Source organism: Heteronotia binoei, chromosome 10, assembly GCF_032191835.1.
Source record: "Heteronotia binoei isolate CCM8104 ecotype False Entrance Well chromosome 10, APGP_CSIRO_Hbin_v1, whole genome shotgun sequence".
Classification (NCBI taxonomy): Eukaryota; Metazoa; Chordata; class Lepidosauria; order Squamata; family Gekkonidae; genus Heteronotia; species Heteronotia binoei.
In genome coordinates, this window is record NC_083232.1 from 35,874,112 (window position 1) to 35,896,628 (window position 22,517).

The window sequence follows — 22,517 nt, forward strand, 5'->3', positions numbered from 1 at the left end:
GGGTCACTGTCCTAGAGGGCCAATAGCAGGCAGAGCCAAGCCTCAGCAACTCTGCTAAGCCTCTGGGGCCACTTGACCAGGACCCCTCATTAACCATGGCCATTTGTGTCAGCTCACCAATGGTCTCCTCCTGAACTGCTTCCAGTTTGGGTGATGATGCAATAGGTGATCTAATGCCCATTGTCGGTCCCACAGAGCTAAGTGGCCCTGCAGTTCTGGCTTGTAGACAGCATGGGCTTCTCAGCTTGACTTGCTCCAGGGCCATTTTCAGTTTCCAACTCATTCCACAAATGAGTGTCTGATTTCAAGTGACTGTGGCACAAAACCATAATATCCATGCTACGAAGTGCAAGCAACTAATCCCAGTTTAAAATAATCTGAATTTGTTCTCCCGCCTTGTGCTTATGTCTGACACATTTTTAACTTTTATGTTCCCTTGGATTTTTAATTAATTTTTTCTCTTTCTCTCTCTCCTCTTCTCTCAAAAAGGATTAGTTTCCCCATCCATTAGGAATTTTAATGACTTCTTCGACATGAAATTAATGACTCAATATGTACAGTGACTTCAAATTAGATTTTCTTGTCTTCACTGCAAATTATTTGCACATACTCTGTTTACAACTAAAACAACTAATTCCATTTTATAAACAGATCATCTAAAGGCAAAAAGGAGTGTTTGTTACATAAGATCAGCCCTCACTGAAGAATATATTTCTAGCCAATTACTTTACCTTTTTTTGCTACTTAATACTAATCTATACTTAACAGAGTAATCATTTATTTTCACGCTGGCCTTTTAAGGAACTTCATCCAAAATGTAGTCAGAAAAGCCAGTCTGCAGTTCCTCTGATTCCTAACAATCTTGATGCACAAGACAGAACAAAACAAAATGTATTCACAGACTCTCTTCCACTAAGGTGTTTTTCACATAGGGATGGGCTTGTATGGTTTTCCTGCTGCCACTACAGCATAGCAGCAATGAGCATTCCCTGTATTTTCTCTGTCCAATGTCCCCTAGCAGTGGCCATTCCTGATTATAACACAGAAGGTCTTTTCAGTTGTTGTATTAGTTTGCAAGTGAATATTGTTATAGCTTTATATATTTAACAATATTATATAGAACTAGATTCAAGTGCAGTAGAACCTTAGAGACCAACAAGACTTTTGGGATGCAAGAGTTCAAGATTCAAAGCTCCCTTCATCAGATCCAACGTTTGACTTTCAAAAGCTTATATCCTAAACATTTTGCTGGTCTCTACTGGACTTGAATCTAGCTCCTACTGCAGACCAGCATGGCTACCCTCTGAAACGAGTATTATCAATCAATCTATCAGGCTGTCTGCATTTCCATCATTCCATTTTGTAAAAGTTCCTAGCTGATTTCATTGTGAAGATATAATGGGGAAGGAATATGTCCACAATAAAATCACTAGATACTTTTTTTAAAAACTAAAGCTGGTCACTTGGAAAACCTGACATAAAACATTATAAAAAGCTAACATTATAACAATGTTTAATAGCTAAATTTAGTTGTGTGTTGTTATTGTTAAAGCCCTCTAGTGGCAAGGGAAATAGTGCTACAGGGGTCTTCAGAAGGGAAAATGGTATGTTGGTGGGGCATAGGTGCTACCTATGATTGCCAGCCCCCTAGTGGGGCCTGGAGTTCTTCTGAAACTACAACTGATCTCCAGCTACAAAGTTCAGTTCCCCTGGAGAAAATGGCAGCTTCAAAGGGTGTCACATCTCTGTTGTCAAATCTCCAGGAATTTCCAACCCAGTACTGGCAACCGTAGTGCCACATAAACTCTGCTTTGATCTTTCACAAAGCATAACTTCAAAGCTGAGGCAAACAACCCTTGAGTCAATTACATATATACAGGGCTTTTGTTATAGAAAAAGCCCAGCAGGAACTCATTTGCATATTAGGGCACACTTCCTGATGTCACCATTGTTTCACAAGGGACTTTTTTGTTGAAAAAGTCCAGCAGGAACTCATTTACATATTAGGTCACACCCCTGATGCCAAGCCAGCCAGAACTACATTCCTGTGCATTCCTGCTCAAAAAACCCCCAACAACCTTGCATATATGAGAGAAGAATTGGATTTATATTCTGCCCTCCACTCTGAATCTCAGAGTCCCAGAGTGGCTCACAATCTCCTTTACTTTCCTCCCCCACAGCAAACACTCTGTGAGGTAGGTGGGGCTGAGAGAATTCTCACAGAAGCTGCCCTTTCAAGGACAACTTTGCGAGAGATATGGCTGACCCAAGGCCATTCCAGCAGCTGCAAGTGGAGGAGTGGGGAATCAAACCCAGTTCTCGCAGATAGAGTCCGCACACTTAACCGCTACACCAAATGGACTCTAAACCAATAAATGAATAGAAAAGAGTAAGAGTCCAGTAGCACCTTAAAGACTAACAAAATTTGTGGTGGGTTATATACTTTCATGAGTCATGAAAACTCATACCCTGCCACAATTTTGCTAGTCTTTAAGGTGCTATTGGACACTTACTTTTTTTGCAACTAAAAAAAAAATGTAGTCCTCTGTGCAAGCACCAGTAGTTTTTGACTCTGGAGTGATGTCGCATCAGAACGTTTTTACGGCAGACTTTTAGGGGGTGGTTTGCCATTGCCTTCCCCAGTCATTTACACTCCCCCCCACCAGCAAGCTGGGTACTCATTTTACCGACCTTGGAAGGATGGAAGGCTTAGTCAACCTTGAGCAAGATACCTGAAGCCAGCTTCCTCTGGAATCAAACTCAGGTCGTGTGAGCAGATAGCTCGTACTGCAGCTTTACCACTCTGCACCACAAGGCTGCTGCTACAGACAGACTAATACTACTACTCATCTTCATCTATTGCCAATCAAGGAATGCTTTTCTTGATAAAATACTCTTACTCCATAAGACTCTCACAGTGGAAGGGCAACTTTAGATCCCACATGTTGTGTGAAGCACTAAGGCTGGAATCCTAAGAACACCTTCCTTATTCAGTGGATGTAAGGTCCATGGAATATTAGTAACTTTCCAACCAGACACACTTAGGATTGCTCCTTGAGACTTAGGGTAGAAAGGGTGGGGAAAGGGTAAGGAAAGATGTAAGATAAAAGAACATGTCATGAAATCAGACTGATTGTGGTATAGCAAATAAGCAACCCTGTCCCTCAGAAAATAGCTTGATAGCATGTCTTTAAAAGCATTTTAAATATTTATTTAGTTCCTTCTTCCTTTTTCACACTATCTTGTTTTCTGACTGGGCTGTGAAATAACAGCAATATTAATCTGCCTGAATTACAGCTATGAATTTTGCACTATTATTATACCAACAATGCATGTGGTGCTTTATAGAAAGTAAGAAGACCCATCCTCAAGGAGTTTGCAATCCAGAAAAAAATCATCAGAGACACACAGAGAATGGAGGATGAGCATTCTAGTTATATGAGTTAAGGCTTAGTTTAATCAATTAAGTGGGGTTGTCTCAAAAGCTTAATAAAAAAAGGAGGGAGAAGGGAGGCATTAAGCAGGTGTTTTGAGGCTGAAGTAAGAAGGATGTAGAACTTGTCTCAGGACTGCACTGATAAGAAGCAGCAAAGAAGAAAGTACAGTTGTTTGAGGGAGCTGGAGACCATCAGAAGACCCAGAACTGGATTAATGAAGGTCACTAAGAGGGATATATTGAAATATGAGAGTGTATAGTTACTGGGAGGAACAACCATGGGGGTCTTCAGAGTAGTTTGTCCTGGAGCTGGGAGCAGACAGGAAGCCAGCATAGGAATTTAAAGAGGGGATTTAAGGAGTTTATAACAATGAAGGATGGCACTGAGGGTTTTTTGCTGCAGAAATAGTAGTGTGAAATAGAAACAAAGAGTTCAGACTTGCAATAGAAGACCAGAGAGAAGAACTTTATAGTAAAGGCAGAAGTTGAGCAGAGACTAAAACAGAGTTTTCTTATACTTAATTCTGCCTGAAGTACTCTGAATCATAGAAGCTTCCAAATCCTACAACAGAAAATGGTTTAATACTAAATGTAATCCCATCTGTGTTGCATCTCTCACCTTTGGGGACCAACATGTCAAGAACTTAAAAGCAAAACACACAGTCTCAAATTCATTAAACATTTATGCAAAAATACATGTTGTAAACAAACAAGGGAGCTTGTTGCAAATACAGAGAAAACTGAAATTTCAAGGGGATTTATTTCCAGCCACAGTTTTAGTAAACAATTTTCCAATTCGTTAATGCCCTGCATGCATTTTAAGTTTAGCAGGTTAAGTAGTATTCATATTTTGCTGTGTTAATTCAGCCTTCTCAACTTCTGAAGCATCTTCTAAGCAAGCTTTTAACAAAATCTTTTCCCCCTTGCAAACTAGAGAATAAACCTTATGCCATTCCATTTTCCATCTCTTAATCACATAACATGAATATTATCTTTTACTCCTGGATATTCATCTGTTTACAAGGGTTGAGAAAATATTATAGTCAAGATCCAACTAGACAACCCTTAGGATTTTTAGCATCAGAACAGTTTTATGATTTGAGCCTGCCATCACCCCTTTTTCCTTAAATTTATTATCTTGAGAGTCAAAAGAAAGTAGCAATGAAGGGACATCACATCAAAATATAGGCCCCATTTTTCTTCTTATACCTGCAAATGCCAAGATTAAAATCTCAATTTAATCCAAACAATACTGTGGAATTAACTTGATTTTTATGTGAATGCAAACATGTTCTCTATGAAATAAAGTTGATATTATGTTTTTCATTGCACAGCCTTTTAGCAGGATTACAGTGCAATCCAAAACAGGATTGCAGTCTTCTAAACATATTGACTTCTGTGCCATTATCTGCTTTATTCATAGTCCAGCTTTCTCACTGAGACTCCAGGGGAATTACAAAATTCAAAACAATGCAATTGGAACAGATAATACATAGAATAACCAGTGTTATAAACTGGATTACAGAAATCAGAAAACAATGCAGTAAGAACAAGATAACGCATGCAGTAAACAGCATCACAATCTACAGCCCTCCTCCTGAAAAATTCCTCCTGAAAAACCTCCTCCTGAAAAATTCCATTTTACATATTCTGTGGAATGACAGAAGTATGGGGGCTTCACTAACATCATCAGCAGGTCCATTCTACATTATGAGAACCACTACAACCATTCTACATTATGAGAACCACTACAAAGAATGCCCAAGCAAAGGCATCTGCTGATCTTACCCATCTTCAGCAGACTTTGTTCACATGAGCACAGCTGTTGCACTGGGGCATATTGGGAAACTAATTAATTATCTCAGTAATTCACAGCATGAAATTACTGAGAAACAGACAGTTTGGTGTGGTAGTTAAGTGTGTGGACTCTTATCTGGGAGAACCAGGTTTGATTCTGCACTCCTCCACTTGCAGCTGCTGGGATGGCCTTGGGTCAGTCATAGCTCTCGTTGAATTGTCCTTGAAAGGGCAGCTTCTGTGAGAGCTCTTTCAGCCCCACCAACCTCACAGGGTGTCTGTTGTGGGGAAGGAAATTATCTCCTCCTCCTCCTCCTTCATATCCCATGTCTATCTTGTTGCTTAAAAACAATCTGAATGGCAAACCTGTATCAGAATTTCTCATGCATTGAGATTTTATGCAAACTGCATATTATTTTTACTGACATTCTGGTTTGATTGATTCCTAGCGGTTTGTCCCTAAATGTATAATTACCATTTTGGAAGCAATCTACATAGATTTAATAACCTGAGACTTTGGTGAATTACCATTGTTGATTTTCATCTGTCCTTTCTATTGGAAATAATTCTCACCTGTGAACATTTCAATTGATGGCAGTCCAAGACAGGCTTGGTCCAGCTGACCAAGACCTCCACTCCCTATTCTGTCACAATTGCCTGCACAGTTGCAGTTCTTCTGCTGTATAAGAACATAAGAAGAGCCTTGCTGAATAAGCCCAGCATCCTACCTCACACAGTGGCCAGCCAGTTCCTGTATTTAGAACTGACGTAGCATAATGGATAAAAGAATGAGCTGTGATCTGGGAGGTTCCTGGTTCAAATCTTGCTTCTACCATGAATTTACTAGATAAGCTCAAACTCACACATCTACGATTCGAAGCTAATATTATTTATTAATTAAAATACTTTACTCTGTCTTTCCTTCAGCTGTAGACCAAAAGAATATTTATAATATTGTCTTGCCTTAGGATCTCTTGTAAAGAGTTTAGCCTGATAATAGATGTGAAGCATTTTGATCACTGAAACCATTGTATAAATACTTAGCAGGCTTACTTAAATTACTTAGTACACTAATACTAATAAATATTAATAAATGGATGTTGAGAGGGCAGTGGCGTTACAGTTGCAGGGTTTTCTGGATGATGCTTCCATCTTAGATCCTCACCAGTCCGGCTTCCGCCCGGGCCTTGAGATGGAGACAGTGCTGGTCGCTTTGGTAGATGATTTTCAGCAGCATCTGGATCAAGGTGGCATGGAGGTGCTGATGTTGTTAGATCTGTCGCCTGTGTTCGACACGGTTGACCATCAGTTACTGACCCTCTGGCTCATTGACGCAGGGATTAGGGGGTCAGCCTTACAGGACAGGGGTGGCAATTGGGGGATGAACTGTCCCAGAGGCACTCACTAGACTGTGGGGTGCCGCAAGAGGCAGTCCTCTCTCCGATGTTATTTAACATCTACATGCGCCCCCTTGCCCAGATTGCCCGGAGGTATGGGCTTGGGTGTCACCAATGTGCAGATGACACCCAGCTCTATCTGCTAATGGACAGCTGGCCTGACTGAGTCCCAAAAAATCTGGACCTAGCATTGCAAGCCATGGCAGGTTGGCTCAGGCTGAGTAGGTTGAAGCTGAATCCAACGAAGACAGAGGACCTTTGCTTGGGTCGTGGCACTCCGGGAAGAGAAATTCCCCTCCCAGTCTTTGACTGTGTGTCACTGCAAGCAGCGTACAGGGTCAAAAGCTTGGGGGTTCTACTGGAGCCTTCATTGTCAATGGAGACCCAGATAGAGGCCACTGCCAAATCTGCATTTTTCCATCTTAGACGGGCGAGGCAGCTGGCCCCCTTCCCAGAGCGTCATGACTTAGCAATAGTGATCCAAGCAACGGTCACCTCGAGACTGGATTACTGTAATGCCCTCCTCATGGGGCTGCCTTTGTGCCGAACCCAGAACCTGCAGCTGGTGCAGAATGCGGCGGCTAGGCTACTATTAGGGTTCCCAAAGTGGGAGCACATACAGCCGGGGCTGCTCGAGCGGCACTGGCTGCCAGTTGTATACCGGGTTCATTACAAAGTGCTGGTCATCACCTTTAAAGCCCTATATGGTCGAGGGCCTGCCTACGTTAGGGACCGTCTCTCCCCTTATGAGCCCCAGAGAGTACTGAGATCGGGGGGAAAAATTGGCTGACAATCCTTGGGCCAAAGGAGGCCAAATTGAAGAGCACGCGGGCCTTTTCGATCGTAGCTCCACACTGGTGGAATCAACTTCCAGATGAAGTGCGGGCCCTGCGGAGTCTTGATCAATTCCATAGGGCCTGCAAGACTACTCTTTTTAAAATGGCCTTCGCCTAAATATAGACTTAAGACAGATCTGCTGTAGACATATCCAGCCACCAAACGTATTGAAGAAAACATCTGAGATGTAGCACCACAAATGTTAATTTTAATTGTATATGATGGTTTTAAATATGATGTTTTATTTAATAAATTTAACGAATTATATATCTAATTGTACTGATGTTTTACTGTAAATTGAAATTTATATGTTGTGAGCAGCCCTGCTGAGCCTGCTTCGGCAAGGAGGGCGGGATATAAATAAAATGTATTATTATTATTATTATTAATATTTCTGTTCTTCTCAGATGACTTTTAAGGATGCTAAAGATCACCACTGGAGTGTGGTGTCAGAGTGGCTAGTGTAATTCCTCTTTCATAGAAAGAACTCTTACAAAGAATTCACAAAAGTGCTGCTGAGACCTCTTTTTTATCAGGAACTCGACCACAGCACTACAACCCACCATGACTCTTTTAAGCGAGGGAGAAAGATCTCAACTATCTACTAATATTTCTTGTGATGCATTTATTGTATACAATACAATGGAAAATCTGTTCCGCCTCTGATATTTGGATGTGTTGGCTTAGTCCCTGCTCTTAGTTTTGTTTGTTAGATTTGCAGACTGCATGAACTCCCTTTTCCTGAAACCAGTTGATCCCATTTCTGCATCTCCTTGTTAATAAATGGATGTTGTTTTGAATGGGGTACTAACCTGCCACTGCTGTGTGAACCTAAGCACAGGAATGTCAGTTAGTACCCCATTCTTGACTGGCAAGCAAAATGGAACATCACATTTCTAATTACTAAAAGTAGAAAAAATAAACACATTTCTTTAAGTTCAGGTTGTTATATATGAACTTGCATTGCAGTGGAATTAGATTTTTAACATTTTCTGTAGTCCAGAGATTTTCTCAAAGCAAAGAATCTACCAGTGAAAACTGGCATGCAGTGAGGTTTCAGGTTTCATATATTTTCCAGTGTTTTCAAAAAAGTAGACAAATGTAGCCACATCCCAGGCAAACTGCAGAAACTATGCTCATGCTGAATATCTTACAAGCAGGGAACAAAACTTGGATGTATCTGTGCCTGACCTGGCCTCAGACACTCTAGTTTTCCAATATTCAACCTGCCCAGCAAACTCATAACTAAAAACGCTCTTTTTTCCATATATCCAGCTGTAAACAAATTCAGAATCAGCATTTTTAATGAAGCATGTATCCCTGTATGAATACTTGCATACCTGTTGTATACCTCAACTCAATGACTTATAACAAATGTGTAAAGCTATGTATGTGCAATCAGATATAACCGAGCTGAATATATATTCAAAAAAATACCTTATACGGGACCTATTTTTCAGTATAAAAATGGGAATATCAGGAGAAAAGAGTAAGTGTTCAGTAGCACATTAAAGACTAACAAAATTTGTGGTAGGGTATGAGCTTTCATAAGTCATTGATCACTTCAGATATCTTCAGGTACCTGAAGAAGTGAGCAGCGACTCACAACAGTTCATACCCTACCACAAATTTTGTTAGTCTTTAAGGTGCTACTGGACACTTACTCTTTTCTACTGCTAAAGACACCCATCTTGATCTGTCTCCACAGGAATATCAGGAACCGGTGTTTACAGACTCCTGGAACTGTGTCTTCCTTGCTCCCTCCATTTTCCCCTCTGTGTTTTTGTGTATTCAGATATCAGTTTGCCAGGCTGCTTTAAATAAGATTATTTCAGTTTCAAGTGGGTTTCCCCCCCTTTAAGTTCATTCTTTGCTGGACTTGGTTTCTGCTGGGGTTGTGGAGGGTTTTATTATTATTATTGTGCTTTACATAGTTTCAGATTCTCATGCTTTACATGGTATCAGATTCTTGGGTACTAAATAGTTTCAGATTCTTGGGCTTTATGATGGTTGAGCTTAGCAACCAAGTAGCTTTTTGGAGTTTACATTTTTCATGTTCCTCCCCCTCCACAGGAAACACTTGGTGACTGGGGGTGCCTTGTTCAAAGACACATAGAATTGGAGCAATTGGGCCAACTGATTTGAAATCTGGAGGATATTTAAAGCTCAGCACCAGCAGCTTCCCTGCAGTTTTGGTGCCAGTACCTTTAAAAACACCACCCCAGGCCCCTGAAGAGATTCCTCATATGGAATAAGGGAGCTGAAAAACATCTGGGGAAAGTATATATTTTAGCTTCAATATATTCAGATCTTTAAAAAAATACAATTTTTTGCTGCACGCCTCTATATAAAATTACCTTATACGCCTCTATATAAAATTACCTTATACCACTGACCCATCTGTTTTGTACGTATGACAGGCAGCCATCCAGCAAGGTCACAGGAAGAGGAACTTTCCCTACATGAGATCTTTTAAAGTGGAGATATCAGGGGTTGAACTTTGGGCCAGCTGTATACAACAAATATACATTTCTAACTGTCTGTTGGTTTATCCAAGTGCAGCATGCAGAAATGCTTGCTTGATTTTGAAAGAGTCGAATTCTGAATGGTACAAGTCAGACTTCTAGTGCCTCCAATGCCCCTTCCTTCAATAATACAATTAATACAACAGAATGGTAACAATAATATCTAAGCATACATATATATTTATGAACAAAACACCACTCTCTCTCCCACCCCAATCTCATTATCAGCAAGTTCTCTTTTTCTTTTGTGGCTGCTATGTCAAGTCCAGCTTTTCCAAACCAAATGAATGCACCCAGTTCTCCAGCTTCACAGCTCCCATGACTAATCTGAATTTAGCATTGAAGTTCATGCCTAGAGTTCTGGCAGCACTGCTTTGGTTTGGAAAACAGTTGTAATTTCTTTGACAAAATGCTCTTGCTTTTTCACACTGTTCTCATCTCCTTCCCAACTCACTTTCCAAGAGTGCTCAAGAGGAGATGAGTTGGCAGAACAGCCATGCCATTAAGCATTCACATTTGTATTGTAGTTTGTTTTTCATTACCAAACAACCAACCGTATCCAGCAATCACATATAACTGATATTGTGCTATACTGGGTTCATTCTTAACTTAGGAAACTGCAAAACTCCAGCATTTCCACTTTACTCCATCCATTTTATTAGCTATTCTTTTCAGTTTGGCTGGCAAAAAGAGTTTCTATAAATTACATTGTGTCAGTCTAAATCCAGAGGCTTTATAACCTCCCTCTTCTTTCAAATCCTATAGAGATTCTCTTCCGTCTGTTACTCTTCTCTCTGCCTGCCACCTGGTTGCTGAGTTTATTGGCCTTGGGAAATGAGATGACACAACCAAGTAGCAAACAGAATTCTAACTCTCTTTTTTCTCCCCCTCTCTTTGTCCCAGCTTCAGGTACATCCTTTGGCATTTTCAACAGTTTGCAAACTATCCCTTAAAAGCAACTGTGGTGGTGGCAGGGAGAACTCTGAATGTCAGAACTCACTCTTCAGGCAGATTTAGCAACATCTCGCTCCATCAAAGTCTCTGAAAATGTCACTTTTCACACTGAATCTACATCTCTGATACTGACTGGTTTTTTTGAACAGTTTCCGATATTGAATCAGTGATGGGAATACCATCTGGAAGCCACGTGACATCCAATTGCACTTTTTAAAGTTAAAGGATTAGTTTAGTATTCTTGCTACAAGGAGTTCGTGATCAGAATTAGCCAAGGAACATTTTTGGTGTGGGAATGGAATTATCCCTGCCATCTATGTTATCATTTGACAAGAATCAATAACTTTAAATAGCAATATTTTGACAAGGATCTAACAGATCTCAAAAAATTCTGGTAACTTATAGCACCTCATACAAACATAAATGGTAAATATAGGGCTCCTATTTTTTATTTCTAAATATGATAGCTAAGCTTGTAGTGCAATTCTGCTATCAAGTGAACTCAGCAGTAGAACAGCTTCCAATTTCAACATCACCAAGATTATGCAATATTTTTTTTTTGCATTTTTGTGCAACTTTGCTTCAATTCTGCAGTGAGATTGAAGGCATATATAGGAAATTGAGAATTTCCTGGGGAAATTTATACAAACATAAATTTAGTATTTTTAAAGCAACTTCTTATTGGAAGTAACAAAAAAACCCTCCAGAGAAACCCTAAAGGGTTGAAGTTCAACATCCTTGACTAAATGCAAACATGGATAAACATGTGGCAGCATTGGCCATAGATACCTTCACCAGCTTTGGTTCATGAATCAGCTGCTGCCTTTCATGAGGTGGAGGGGGAGAGGATCTTGCCACTGTGGTATGTGCTCTGGTAAAATCTAGATTAGATTACTGCAATACACTCTACATAGGGCTACCTTTAAAGACTATATGAAAATTACAGTTGGTAAAGAATGCTATGGCCAGACTGTTAACTAGAGTGGGTTGTAAAGTCACATTGCTCCAGTCTTGTTCTATCTACACTGGCGCCCAAGTTCTGGGCCCAATTCAAAGTGCTGGTACAGTCCTTTAAAGCCCTATACAGTTTTGGACCAGCATACCTTAAGGACCACCTTCTCCCATATGATCCTCTCACCCATTCTGTTAATCTTTTGAGGCCCTACTTTGGGTGCTCCTGCCATTGAGGCTAGATGGTTGGCAACCTGAGAAAAAAATTGGAACTACTTCCCCATTGAGATTTGTCTGCTTCCTTCTATTGTTGGGTGAAGGCTTTCTGCCCATGGATGTTCTGTTTGCCATACCCCCATAACTCCTCCTTATTTTTGGTGATATGTCTGCTTATATGTTTTACTGAATTATTGTAGGTATACTTTATTTAAAATGTTTTTAATGTTTTATGTTTGCTGCCTTGGGGACCTTATTTGCATTGAAGGGTAGCATTGATACATTTTAAATAAATGAACAAATAATGGGATACTTTATGCAGTGGGGGGAGGGTTATGGTATCATCCAAAAGGACAAAATAGCAATGCACATCAAATGCCTTACTGCTGCTTGTCGATGTGTGTTGGACAGGATCCCATGGATCTTCACTTTATCTTTTTCCATTTGGTCTATGTTCACCCACAGATCTCGGCTGGTAGAATCAAAAGGGCCGTAGGTCCTAGAAGTGTAGTAATTGTGATCCATATCTTCCTGAAAAGGAGAAGAAAGCCAAATTAAAAATCAACACACTGACTGCAAGAATGGCTATTTTTTGTCCCTGATAAAAGTTTTTATTTCCTTGCCAAAATACTACACTGAATAAAGAGAAGAATGCAGAATATTGCATTTGGTTAACAAATGATATTCTTGTAACATGAGAAGTTAGGTGGCTTTGGCAAATGCAGAAATAAATGTTGGCTTGTGACTCAAAGATGGTTAATGATGGTCCTGTGCTACAATGTCAATGTTTTCATTACTACAACAAAGAGTTACTGAGAAAAGGCTAATGGATTGTTGTGGTAGAGTCCTCACTCTGTATATCTAAGGTTCTCGGTTAAGTCCTCAGTAGCATCAATTTCTAGGATGACAACACCTTTTTCTGACTATCTTTCCATTCTTACCATGAGCATATACCTGATCAGGGATGGACATGAACCAAATTCCAAATTGAAATTAATCATGAACCTGGTTCATGGTTTGCAAACCTTGGTTCATGCTATCCAGCCACCACGAACCTCTCCAATGGCTTTTGGAGGCTTGTGTAGTTCATGTCAACAGGCATGTTGGTGTTGAGGCTTGGGGAAGGCATTTAAGCAGAACACAGTGTCTTTTAATGCCTTCTCCAAGCTACACTGCTGTGGTGCAACTTGGCGAGTGAACTCAGAAGGCTGCCTGTGGTGGTGCAGCTTGCAAATCCATTTAAAGGGATCACTGCCACAGTGGCACAACCCACAAGTGAACTCAGAAGGCATTTAAATGAACCATGAACTGGTTAATTAAAAAGAAAGTTTTTATTTTATTTTATTTATTTTATTACATTTATATCTTACCCTCCCCTAACGGGCTCAAGCTGACTAACAACAGTTAAAACAACATGTTAAAATAGAGTTACAATAAAATCATTAAAACATTTCATATAGCTCAACATGCAATACAGTTTCAGATTCACTCCCTAGGGCCTAAGATGGTGGATTTTAGTTTCCTGGAGGTTCATGGTTTGTGAGACCCCATAAACCACAAATCTTCACAGACCTCAATTTTCCTGGTTCATGCCCATCTGTACCCCTGAAACTATCCATCATGCCCCCAAAGTGATGGCATATTGAATCCTATTCTTTCTTAACCAGTATCAAGAAATCTTGGTGTTAACAGTTAAGAATGCAACTAGTGACAACCAAGGTAACTTTTCTTCTGAGCATCATTTTGACAGCAATACAGTCCTATACAGTTATACATTTCTAAGTCCACTGACTTCAGTGAATTTATAATGGAGTAACTCAGTTTAGGATGGTACTGTTAATGTTTCAGAAATGACAAAAGCAGCTAATCAAATACAAAAGATAACCAGCCTCTAAAGTAACTCATGTCAATACACCACTCTACTTTTGTCCTTTGTCATAAAAACAAGCAAAACCCCATAGAGGACATCAATCAGACACACTTTTCCCTTGATCTCTGTTCTGTTAATCAGATTGAGACCCATGGGAGTGCAGAGTGAAAAGATGTACAACCATCCATTTGCTGCTGAAGTGGTGAAAGAGCTGTAACTTTTTCAATTTCTAAGAAGGGATCAAAGAGTGCTGCATTAATAGACTCCAGTGCTCAGCCACCCTACATCAATGATGAACAGGACATAAATGTTAAGTCAAATGCATTGCTTTATAAAAGTGCACTTTAAATGGTACCCTGAGCCACATATTTCTTTTAATAAACAGCAAATCAAACATTCTAATTATAATATTCAGATCAAGTATCTAGTTGGGTATATATATTAATAGCAAATATGCTTTCATATCAGCAAAACTAAACCCTATTGGAATGCAAGCATCAGAGTCTGATGTTTTGCTGCAAAAGGAATGAAAGCTCCTTGATAAATATAACATGAGAAACTCCCTTACATATTTCCACAAGGAATAATTTCTCATTTGGCATTTTTAAAAAGAAAAGGGAAATACATATATACACATAACACTTTAAGCAATTTTGTTTTCTTGTTTATTTATTAAAGGTTTTATTTATTTTTTAAATAAAATTTAAAGTATTCTACTGCATTTTTATGCTATCCTTCCTCCAAAGATTTATATGACTTTCCCTTCCACACAACAATCCTGTGAGGTGGAGAGCATTAATGCCCCAAGGTCATCCACGAAGTTCTATAGTAGCACTGGGATTTGAACTCCAGCCTTTCATATCCTGTTTCAAAACTTTAACTGCTACACTAAACTGTAGTGGACCAGCCTGCATTCTTTAAATAAAACATACACATTTTAGGGCACACCTTGGGGTATGGCTGCCCAGTTCCTGGATGAAACCTGATGATCTATTTATTACTTCTGATTCAAGTGTAGGGAAGGACTGTCCTCTTACTTTCTTCATATACCTTACAGAACTAACCATCCACCCTCATCCCTGAAGAGGAATTTACTACCCACATGCTTTCTATAAGAAGTTTTTTTTTAATTTGTAAATACTTTCATAAAACTACCTGCTCATGTTTATTAGAAGACTGATGACTCAGCCTGGCATTCCTTTACCAAAATACAATATATAGTGTCCAGATTTATAGATATCTTGAAAAGGGAACTGTGCATACTGCAAAGCCTTCATGTCTAACAGTCTTATGAGACACAGCTATGCAGTGCTGCAGTTCTTGTAAAATGGCTCAAGGCATTACAAAAAGTCTCATGCTGCTATGGAGCAGGATGAAATATTTTAAAATATTACAAGAGTGAGAAAATTCCAGCAAGAAAAGCTGTCAGAGTAGATTTCTTACAGCCAACTGCTTCATTTATGAACACTTATAGTGGTGTCTTACTGACACAATTCATTATTTATAGTTCAGTTCTGAATTTGCCTCATACCTACAGGTATTTGGTAGTAGTGCTTTGCACATACAAAAACAAACTGTACACCGAAATGGAGCTTTGGCAGAGTCCAAATTTGAAATTCTGGTAGAAAAATCTTCCACAAGTCTAAAAATGTTAAGTGTCCTGGAGCAGAACTTTTCAGATGGCTAGGTTTTGATATGGATCCATGAACAGGAAGCTCCGTTACTGTGGAACAGCTGAATACAATACGTTGAATAAATCTTGTTTCCCTTGGCACACCCTCATCTGTTGCAGAAGTAATCCTCTGCTGTGAAGCATGTCCCTTTGGCATTAGAAATTGCTGCTCATGCAAGACAGATGTCTTTCAATGAGCCAGAAAGTGCCTCAGAACAAGAGGGATTCAGACCATAGCAGAAGATCATATCTGTAATAGACAAAAGGGATGCAAGCAGAAAGAAGGTTTAGGGTCCAAGACAACATCTTTCTAGGAGTTCTGGTTGAACAGAGATAGTGTTTAGATGGTATAAACCTAGAAGTCTGCAACCTTTGGTTCCAGAGCCAGTAGAGAATCAAATGCGGCTCTTCTAAAACAAACAACCTCCCCCCCACACACCTTTACCATTTAAGGTGTATATGAGAGGGGAAGGTGAAATACCAGAAAAACCAGCATAAGAAGGTTATTCTGAGATGCTTTATAGAAAGGAAACTGAGAAAGCTGCACAGTTGCCAGCAATCCAAATGTGAACTATGTGCAAAATCAGTCCACTGCACTAAAACAATTACACAGGCTACTCCTGTGTATATTCATTATTTTACTGGGAAACCTCATGAGTGCCACTTCCTGATAAAGGACAAACAACCACCAATTTGGCTCTGCAAAAACTGTATGGATTATTAATCTGCATGTGAATTCATAATGTTTAATTATATATATTCAGTTATGCAAGTGGACTTTCTCATACTCTGTTGATCTCTTGCATTGAATTCTGATGTAGTTTGACTCATTAATTGTAAAAGGTTACAGACCCCTGGTATAAATTATGGAAACACTTCACATTGATCGTAGAGATTGCACTGAGACAGAAGAGAAGGGAACAAAAAAGTGAATTTTCACAGGCCATTAAGTACTTCACTGGTCCAGCCAATTCAGGATGCTGGATGGAAAACATCTTTCTGTAAAACACCATGCACATCAATGGCATTTTTAATTAAAATAATACTATTAATGTGCATGGTGTTTTTCAGAATACAGGAAGACAGATTCATGTACTCAGAAGCATACACAATTCAGCATAAAGGAGACAAAGGAAAGGGTAGTGGCAGGGATAAACAATGATAATAATAATAATAATAATATTTTATTTTTATATCCCGCCCTCCCCGCCAGGCGGGCTCAGGGCGGCTAACAGACATGGGGATCCCATGATTCACATAAAACAACATAAACAGTTTTAAATATATCAGTCACAAATAAATTATTTAAAATAGTTAAAATATATAAAATGGTGCTAAAATGATAGGATATGAACACAGTAATATCTTAATTTCTGAAATGAAGAAGTGCTAAAGGGATTGAACTTCATAGAAAAGGACTTTGGGGTACAAATAAAACATTTGGGGTATTTTTAGGGTACAAAAGAAGTTATGCAATCATATCCAGATGCAGATTATGCATGATTTTGCATGATTATGAATAAAATAATCACTAGTGAGTCCTGGAAAGATGTGGTATGGTAGTCTAGAGTTTTACAGCCATATGAGTCCAAAAGTAAAATCTGAAAAGCCAAGAACACAATCCATGCAACCTTTCATTAGGATCAATCCAATAACACACAACAGAGTGCAAGCTTTTGAGCTCACCAGAACACTTTGTCAGGCCAGATGTTGCAAAACAAAAAGAAAAATTAGGAAGAGGAAAAAAGGCAGATTTTTCATGTCATGATTTAAAGATCTATGAGGTCAAATTGATTTATTATCTCTTGCATTTCATAGCTCAAAGCTAAGGGGTAACTTAAAACCACCACCATTTGTATCTGTTAAGCCTGTCATCAGCATTAAGTCTTAAAATCATGAAATGGAAAATGTAATTTCCTCTCCTTTTGGGGGGGGGGAATTAGCATTTTATTGCATTTTTAAAACTCAAATAATTACATACCATAAATTCATATAGCACTGCAGATTACTGGAACCTCTTTTTAAACAATTGAAGATTACATGGATTGTGTTCTTAGCTTTTCGAATTATAGTAATCCAGCCAGGAAAACAAAACAAACCAGAAAATTTTAACAGAAGGCAGTACTTATCAAACCTAAATTTGTTGTACTGCAGTAGCAACATTTACTTATCACACCTAAATTTATTTTAATGCTTTAACAAGGTTTGATAAGTATTGCATCTGTTAAAATTTTTCATCCCAGGAGCCTGGGGCAGGGGAGGTGGCACTGGCAGGTGAAGAGGCTGATCCAGCCATTGGACCACATGATTTGGGCATCTTCCAGTGGCTGCAGCAAAGTCAGGCACAGCATGAAGGCTGACCATGGGGGTTGCCCAACTCACATGGTTCCTGAGCTGGAGTGGCCTCTTTCTCTGTCTGCACTATCTCCCCTGCCTGCTATACTGTTGCCACAGTCCATGGCCATGCTGCTGCTGCATGGCTTGCTGTGGCCATCTCCTCCACCAACCACCTCAGTTGGCTGCCCCTTCTCTGCCACTGGTGGGAGGTCCAAGGGGCATCCTCAGTGACAGGGTGGGTGAGTGGCTGGGTTCTCCTGGATCGTAGAGTGATGGACAGGAGCTTCCCCCTTTAAACTTTAAAGGGACTGCACAAGAAGGCCCAAAACAGCTGAGTAGCTGTGAGTGCTCCCGTCTCTCTGCCGCTTTCTGAAAATGTTGGTTAAAGTCTGTTTAAACAATGTTTGCTGGGCACAGAAACCATGAACTGTTCATCAGAGAGCCAACCGGTTCAGTTTGTGGTCCAGCCATGAAATGAACCACATTTTTGCAGTTCATGCCCATCCCTATTCAGTACTAGAGAGAGCTGCATCCTATGTTACGTCTGCCTGCATATCTTAGATTTTTGTCACTGCAGATGTAGGGGAAAAACAAACACTGAAAACAGAAAGCAGCAATTTTTGTACTTAAAAAAAAAGCATTATTCAAATAGAAACAATCTTATACAGCATAATAATCCTAGAAGCCTACTGGATATCAGATTAAATGTTATAACACTGAAAAGAACAAAACCTTCAATAGTGCACTATCACTACACACATTATTGCATACTAATTATGGACAAAAATTGGTCACACTTAAAAAAACAAACACAGAAAGCAATCCTAAACAGGTTTACTCAGAATCCTACTCATGTCCTATTAGATGGGGCTTACTTCCAAGAATTTTTTTTTTTAGAATTTTACTGATAGTCTTGTAAGTATGCTGTATATCCCCTCAGCACACACAGGAATTATCATGATTTAATGTTGTAGACCATCCTAAGTTAAAAAAAATCTTCATACTTCACATTTTGACTGAACAAAACTTTGTCTTTTTAAAAAAGATAATATATTTATTAGAGGTTTTTTGTGGTACATCTCAATATCTGCAAAGTTGGAAACGCTGGGGGGGGGGAGCCTCCCCCCTTATATATTTTTTCTATTTCCCTCCCAGGGACTTCAGATCTCTGCTATCTGCAATCCTGTTGAATGGAGATCCCATGGACTGAAATTTCAACTTTAAACATGTGAAATATATGCTCTGCAACTGGCCTCTCATCACTGTCTCACAATTGTGTGGCTTTCGGTTCAGATGAGTTGTGCTTCACAGGATCTTAAAGTTAATTGCTTTAATTAATTTTAAACTGGTAGCCCATTCCATAGTAACCCAGTTTGGAGTCTTAAAAATAAAGTAAAATGTGTCAAATTACAACATACACACACAAAACTAAAAACAGTCATAAACCCCAACAAGAATACTGAAGCTGCAGGAATTGAGTCACATTATTAAAAATGTATTTGTAGGTGACAGGAACAAACACCTCTATCTCCATCATTGTGTTGTGATGCTTTAAGCATTCTTCTTCCAGCCCAGTACTGAGACCCAAAGTAGGATTACAACTTCCAGGGTTATAACACTCACCAACAAGACAGGCTTCCAACCTTCTGCTGTCCTGCTACCACAAAGAGAGCATCTAGCTCAGTGATATAAGGTCCCCCTGGCCACCAGCAGGGGACGGGGTGTAGGGGAAGCAGACTCAGGCTGGCGAACATTGGCTATAGAGCCTGATCTCTTTGGGGAGAGTAGTAGGTCAGAATTTAAAAAATAAATAATACTGAACTTATGAATCAATAGAACTAGTGGGTATAGTCCTAAGCCATTTGTGCATGTACATTCAGTAACTTCTGAACTTTTGTATTATCTTACCAAGAGGCCTCTACTAGATCGCAGGTATATTGGTGAAGGAAGAGAACAGAATATTGGCTTAGGAAGAGAACAGAGTGTTCACTGCAAGGGCAATGAGAAATCAAAGGAATAGGACTTAAATTTGTTAGGCTTCTGTGAATCATCCTTCAGAAGCAATTAGTTTATCAATCTATTTTTTCTTGGTCATGCCATCTACAGCAATGGTGTTGTCTAAATCTTCTCTCACAGGAGAATGCGGCATAGTAGCTAGAAAGAGAGGCTAAGCTTGTAGAGACTCACATTCAGGTCTTCATCCTGCAGTGAAACTTACTGGGTGCCTGTCATTCTTTATTAGGTTGAACTTCCCAACTGGATTATCAGGAAGGATGAAAGGGTGGTGAGATGAGCGATCTACATTTGCTGTCCTGAGCAACTTGGAGGAAAGATATCAGTCAATATACAAATCCCGTATGCAGGCCTGTGTTTGCTTTGCCTGTGAATGTCTAGAGGCAATGCCCATACAGTGCAGAGCAATCATGCTGCAGGAAACTGTTCCTTATCATTGCTGAATGCAGATCTCATTTAAGATTGCTGTATATGAAAAAATAACTTTTATATGCATCTCATGAACAATTGTGCCACAAGAATTTTGTGAGAAATATGAAATACTTCTGCTTCATTTTTCATGGAGACTTCTCTTCTACTGTATGTCTAAAATTAATTTCACACTGTTTTAACCAACAGTAGTGCATGATGGTCCATGAACATGAAATGAAGTTCATGTCTGATTTCTTTTTTCCAGTACTGATGTGACAGAAAAGAGAAAGAATGTAGAATTTTTTAATCTTTGTCAGTGGAACAGGACCACAATTCTACAAAACAAAACACAAAAAGTGGTCTTGGTCCTGAAGAACTGTATATCTGAGACTGAGAGACAGAAAAGAGGACAACTCTGGAAAGCAGAAGGGATTGTTTAAAAAAACCCCAAAGATATGTAAAAGGTTGCCAGCACTGCCATAGCAAATGCTGAGAGGTTCTAGTGCTTGTGAAGGGTGGAATCTGGGGGTAGAATATGACATCACTTCTGGGTGATGATCTGAATTTCCTCTAACACCTATGGTAAAATTAGTGACAAATACAATTTTAAAATGGTTTAAAACAATGAAAACACTAATTGCCCCCCAAGTCAGAATAAAGAGACGGACACAATTAGATTGGTGAAACTATGGGCCACTTTATTAAATAACACAGCAACGGCAAGGGCAACCGAACTGTGGCCAGGTCAGGGCCAGGGGTCTCCTCAGACCGCTCCCCTGCCTTTTTCAGCGGGCGAGAGACCTGGCCCCCCAGCCAGAGCTGTGTACCACAGCTCCCTCCAGGCAGGCCCAGCAGGGAGGCTCGCACCGGAGGGCCCAAACACCAGACGCGAGTCTCAGTGAAAGGCACCCATCCAACCGAGTCTCCAGGACAGTCTGCATTCACACACCCCAGGCCACATCCAAAGGTTGATCCTGCCAGACCCCCAACTCACCAAAAGGGGGAGGCTAACCGGTCCTCCCCAGGCCACATGGTGCCATAAACCCCGTAAAACCTGCCCTAAAAAGTGACCAATCTAACAAAGGCACCAACCCGAAGCCAATTCCTCAATCCACTGGTATGCTATGCGGGGTAGGCAAAAAACACCCCCCAGTCACCAGCCAAACAGCCGGGGAGTAAAAAATTCCTACCCGGCCCCTCAACAAAAGAGGCGACCAGCAATTGCCTACATAACAAACAGGGCGGGCGGGAGGGCCAAGCTCGATGAGAGGACTGAGGAGACGGCGCACGGAGACTTCATAACAGCCGCAAAAGCCCTGCCTCCTCCAGATGCGCTTGGAAGCGCGCCGAAACGTCCGCTCTCCTCTGGGGGGGCAAAATTCCCCCTGCAGCCAAGCCGCGATGCGGCGGGCTGCAGGAGGCTCCATTGTGCTAAAGAATTCAGTAGTGCTACTGTCGCACGGGGGAGGGGAGTGCCAGAAAGACTCAGGGCAATACAAAACTCAGGGCAATGGAACCCCCAGGGTCCAATAGAAATACTGATTTCTCATCTCATTATACAAGTTTTTGTAATAAGCGTACAGATTGTAATTTAGCAATCTCCTGTTCCAGTCTGTTTCTGAAATGATGTTACAGCAAAACCAGTTGCTCAGCTTTGTGAATCTTGATTTCAGTTTTGTATCCATTCATCTTTTGGTATACTCAGGCCACAAGGGCACTGGGTTCAGCTGCTGGGCAGTAGTTGGTAGGGTTGTGCCACTGAGCTGGTCACTATTAAGTTGGCACAGGGCTCTTGCTTAGCACCAATGCATTCAATGCACTGTTTCTGTGCTGTGGTCCTTGCAGAAAGCCCCTCCCCCCAGTTTGTAATTCAGAGAGAGTCTTAGATTTGAACTAAGGGCCTGTGTCACTTGTTCTAAGGTCCACAGTGGCATTTTTTTTTTCATTTCATTTTTATTCGATTTATATCCCGCCCTACCCCACCGAAGCGGGCTCAGGGCGGCTCACAACACAGAGGGTTCTAACAATAAGATTCTAATTTTAAATACAATAACAGTTCTGCTGGGCACACAGCACTGTTATGCTCCTTGCAAACAAGCAT

The 22,517-nt window shown here is 40.2% G+C and overlaps 1 protein-coding gene across 1 annotated transcript in view; it reads right to left on the minus strand.

Moving 5' to 3' along the window:
- PLXDC2 (plexin domain containing 2) overlaps window positions 1–22,517 on the minus strand; it is a 346,041-nt gene that overhangs the window by 138,428 nt on the left and 185,096 nt on the right. The window contains exon 3 of the mRNA XM_060248395.1: window positions 12,498–12,644. Within this exon, the coding sequence (XP_060104378.1) occupies window positions 12,498–12,644 (147 nt within the window). The remainder of the gene's footprint in view (window positions 1–12,497; window positions 12,645–22,517) is intronic.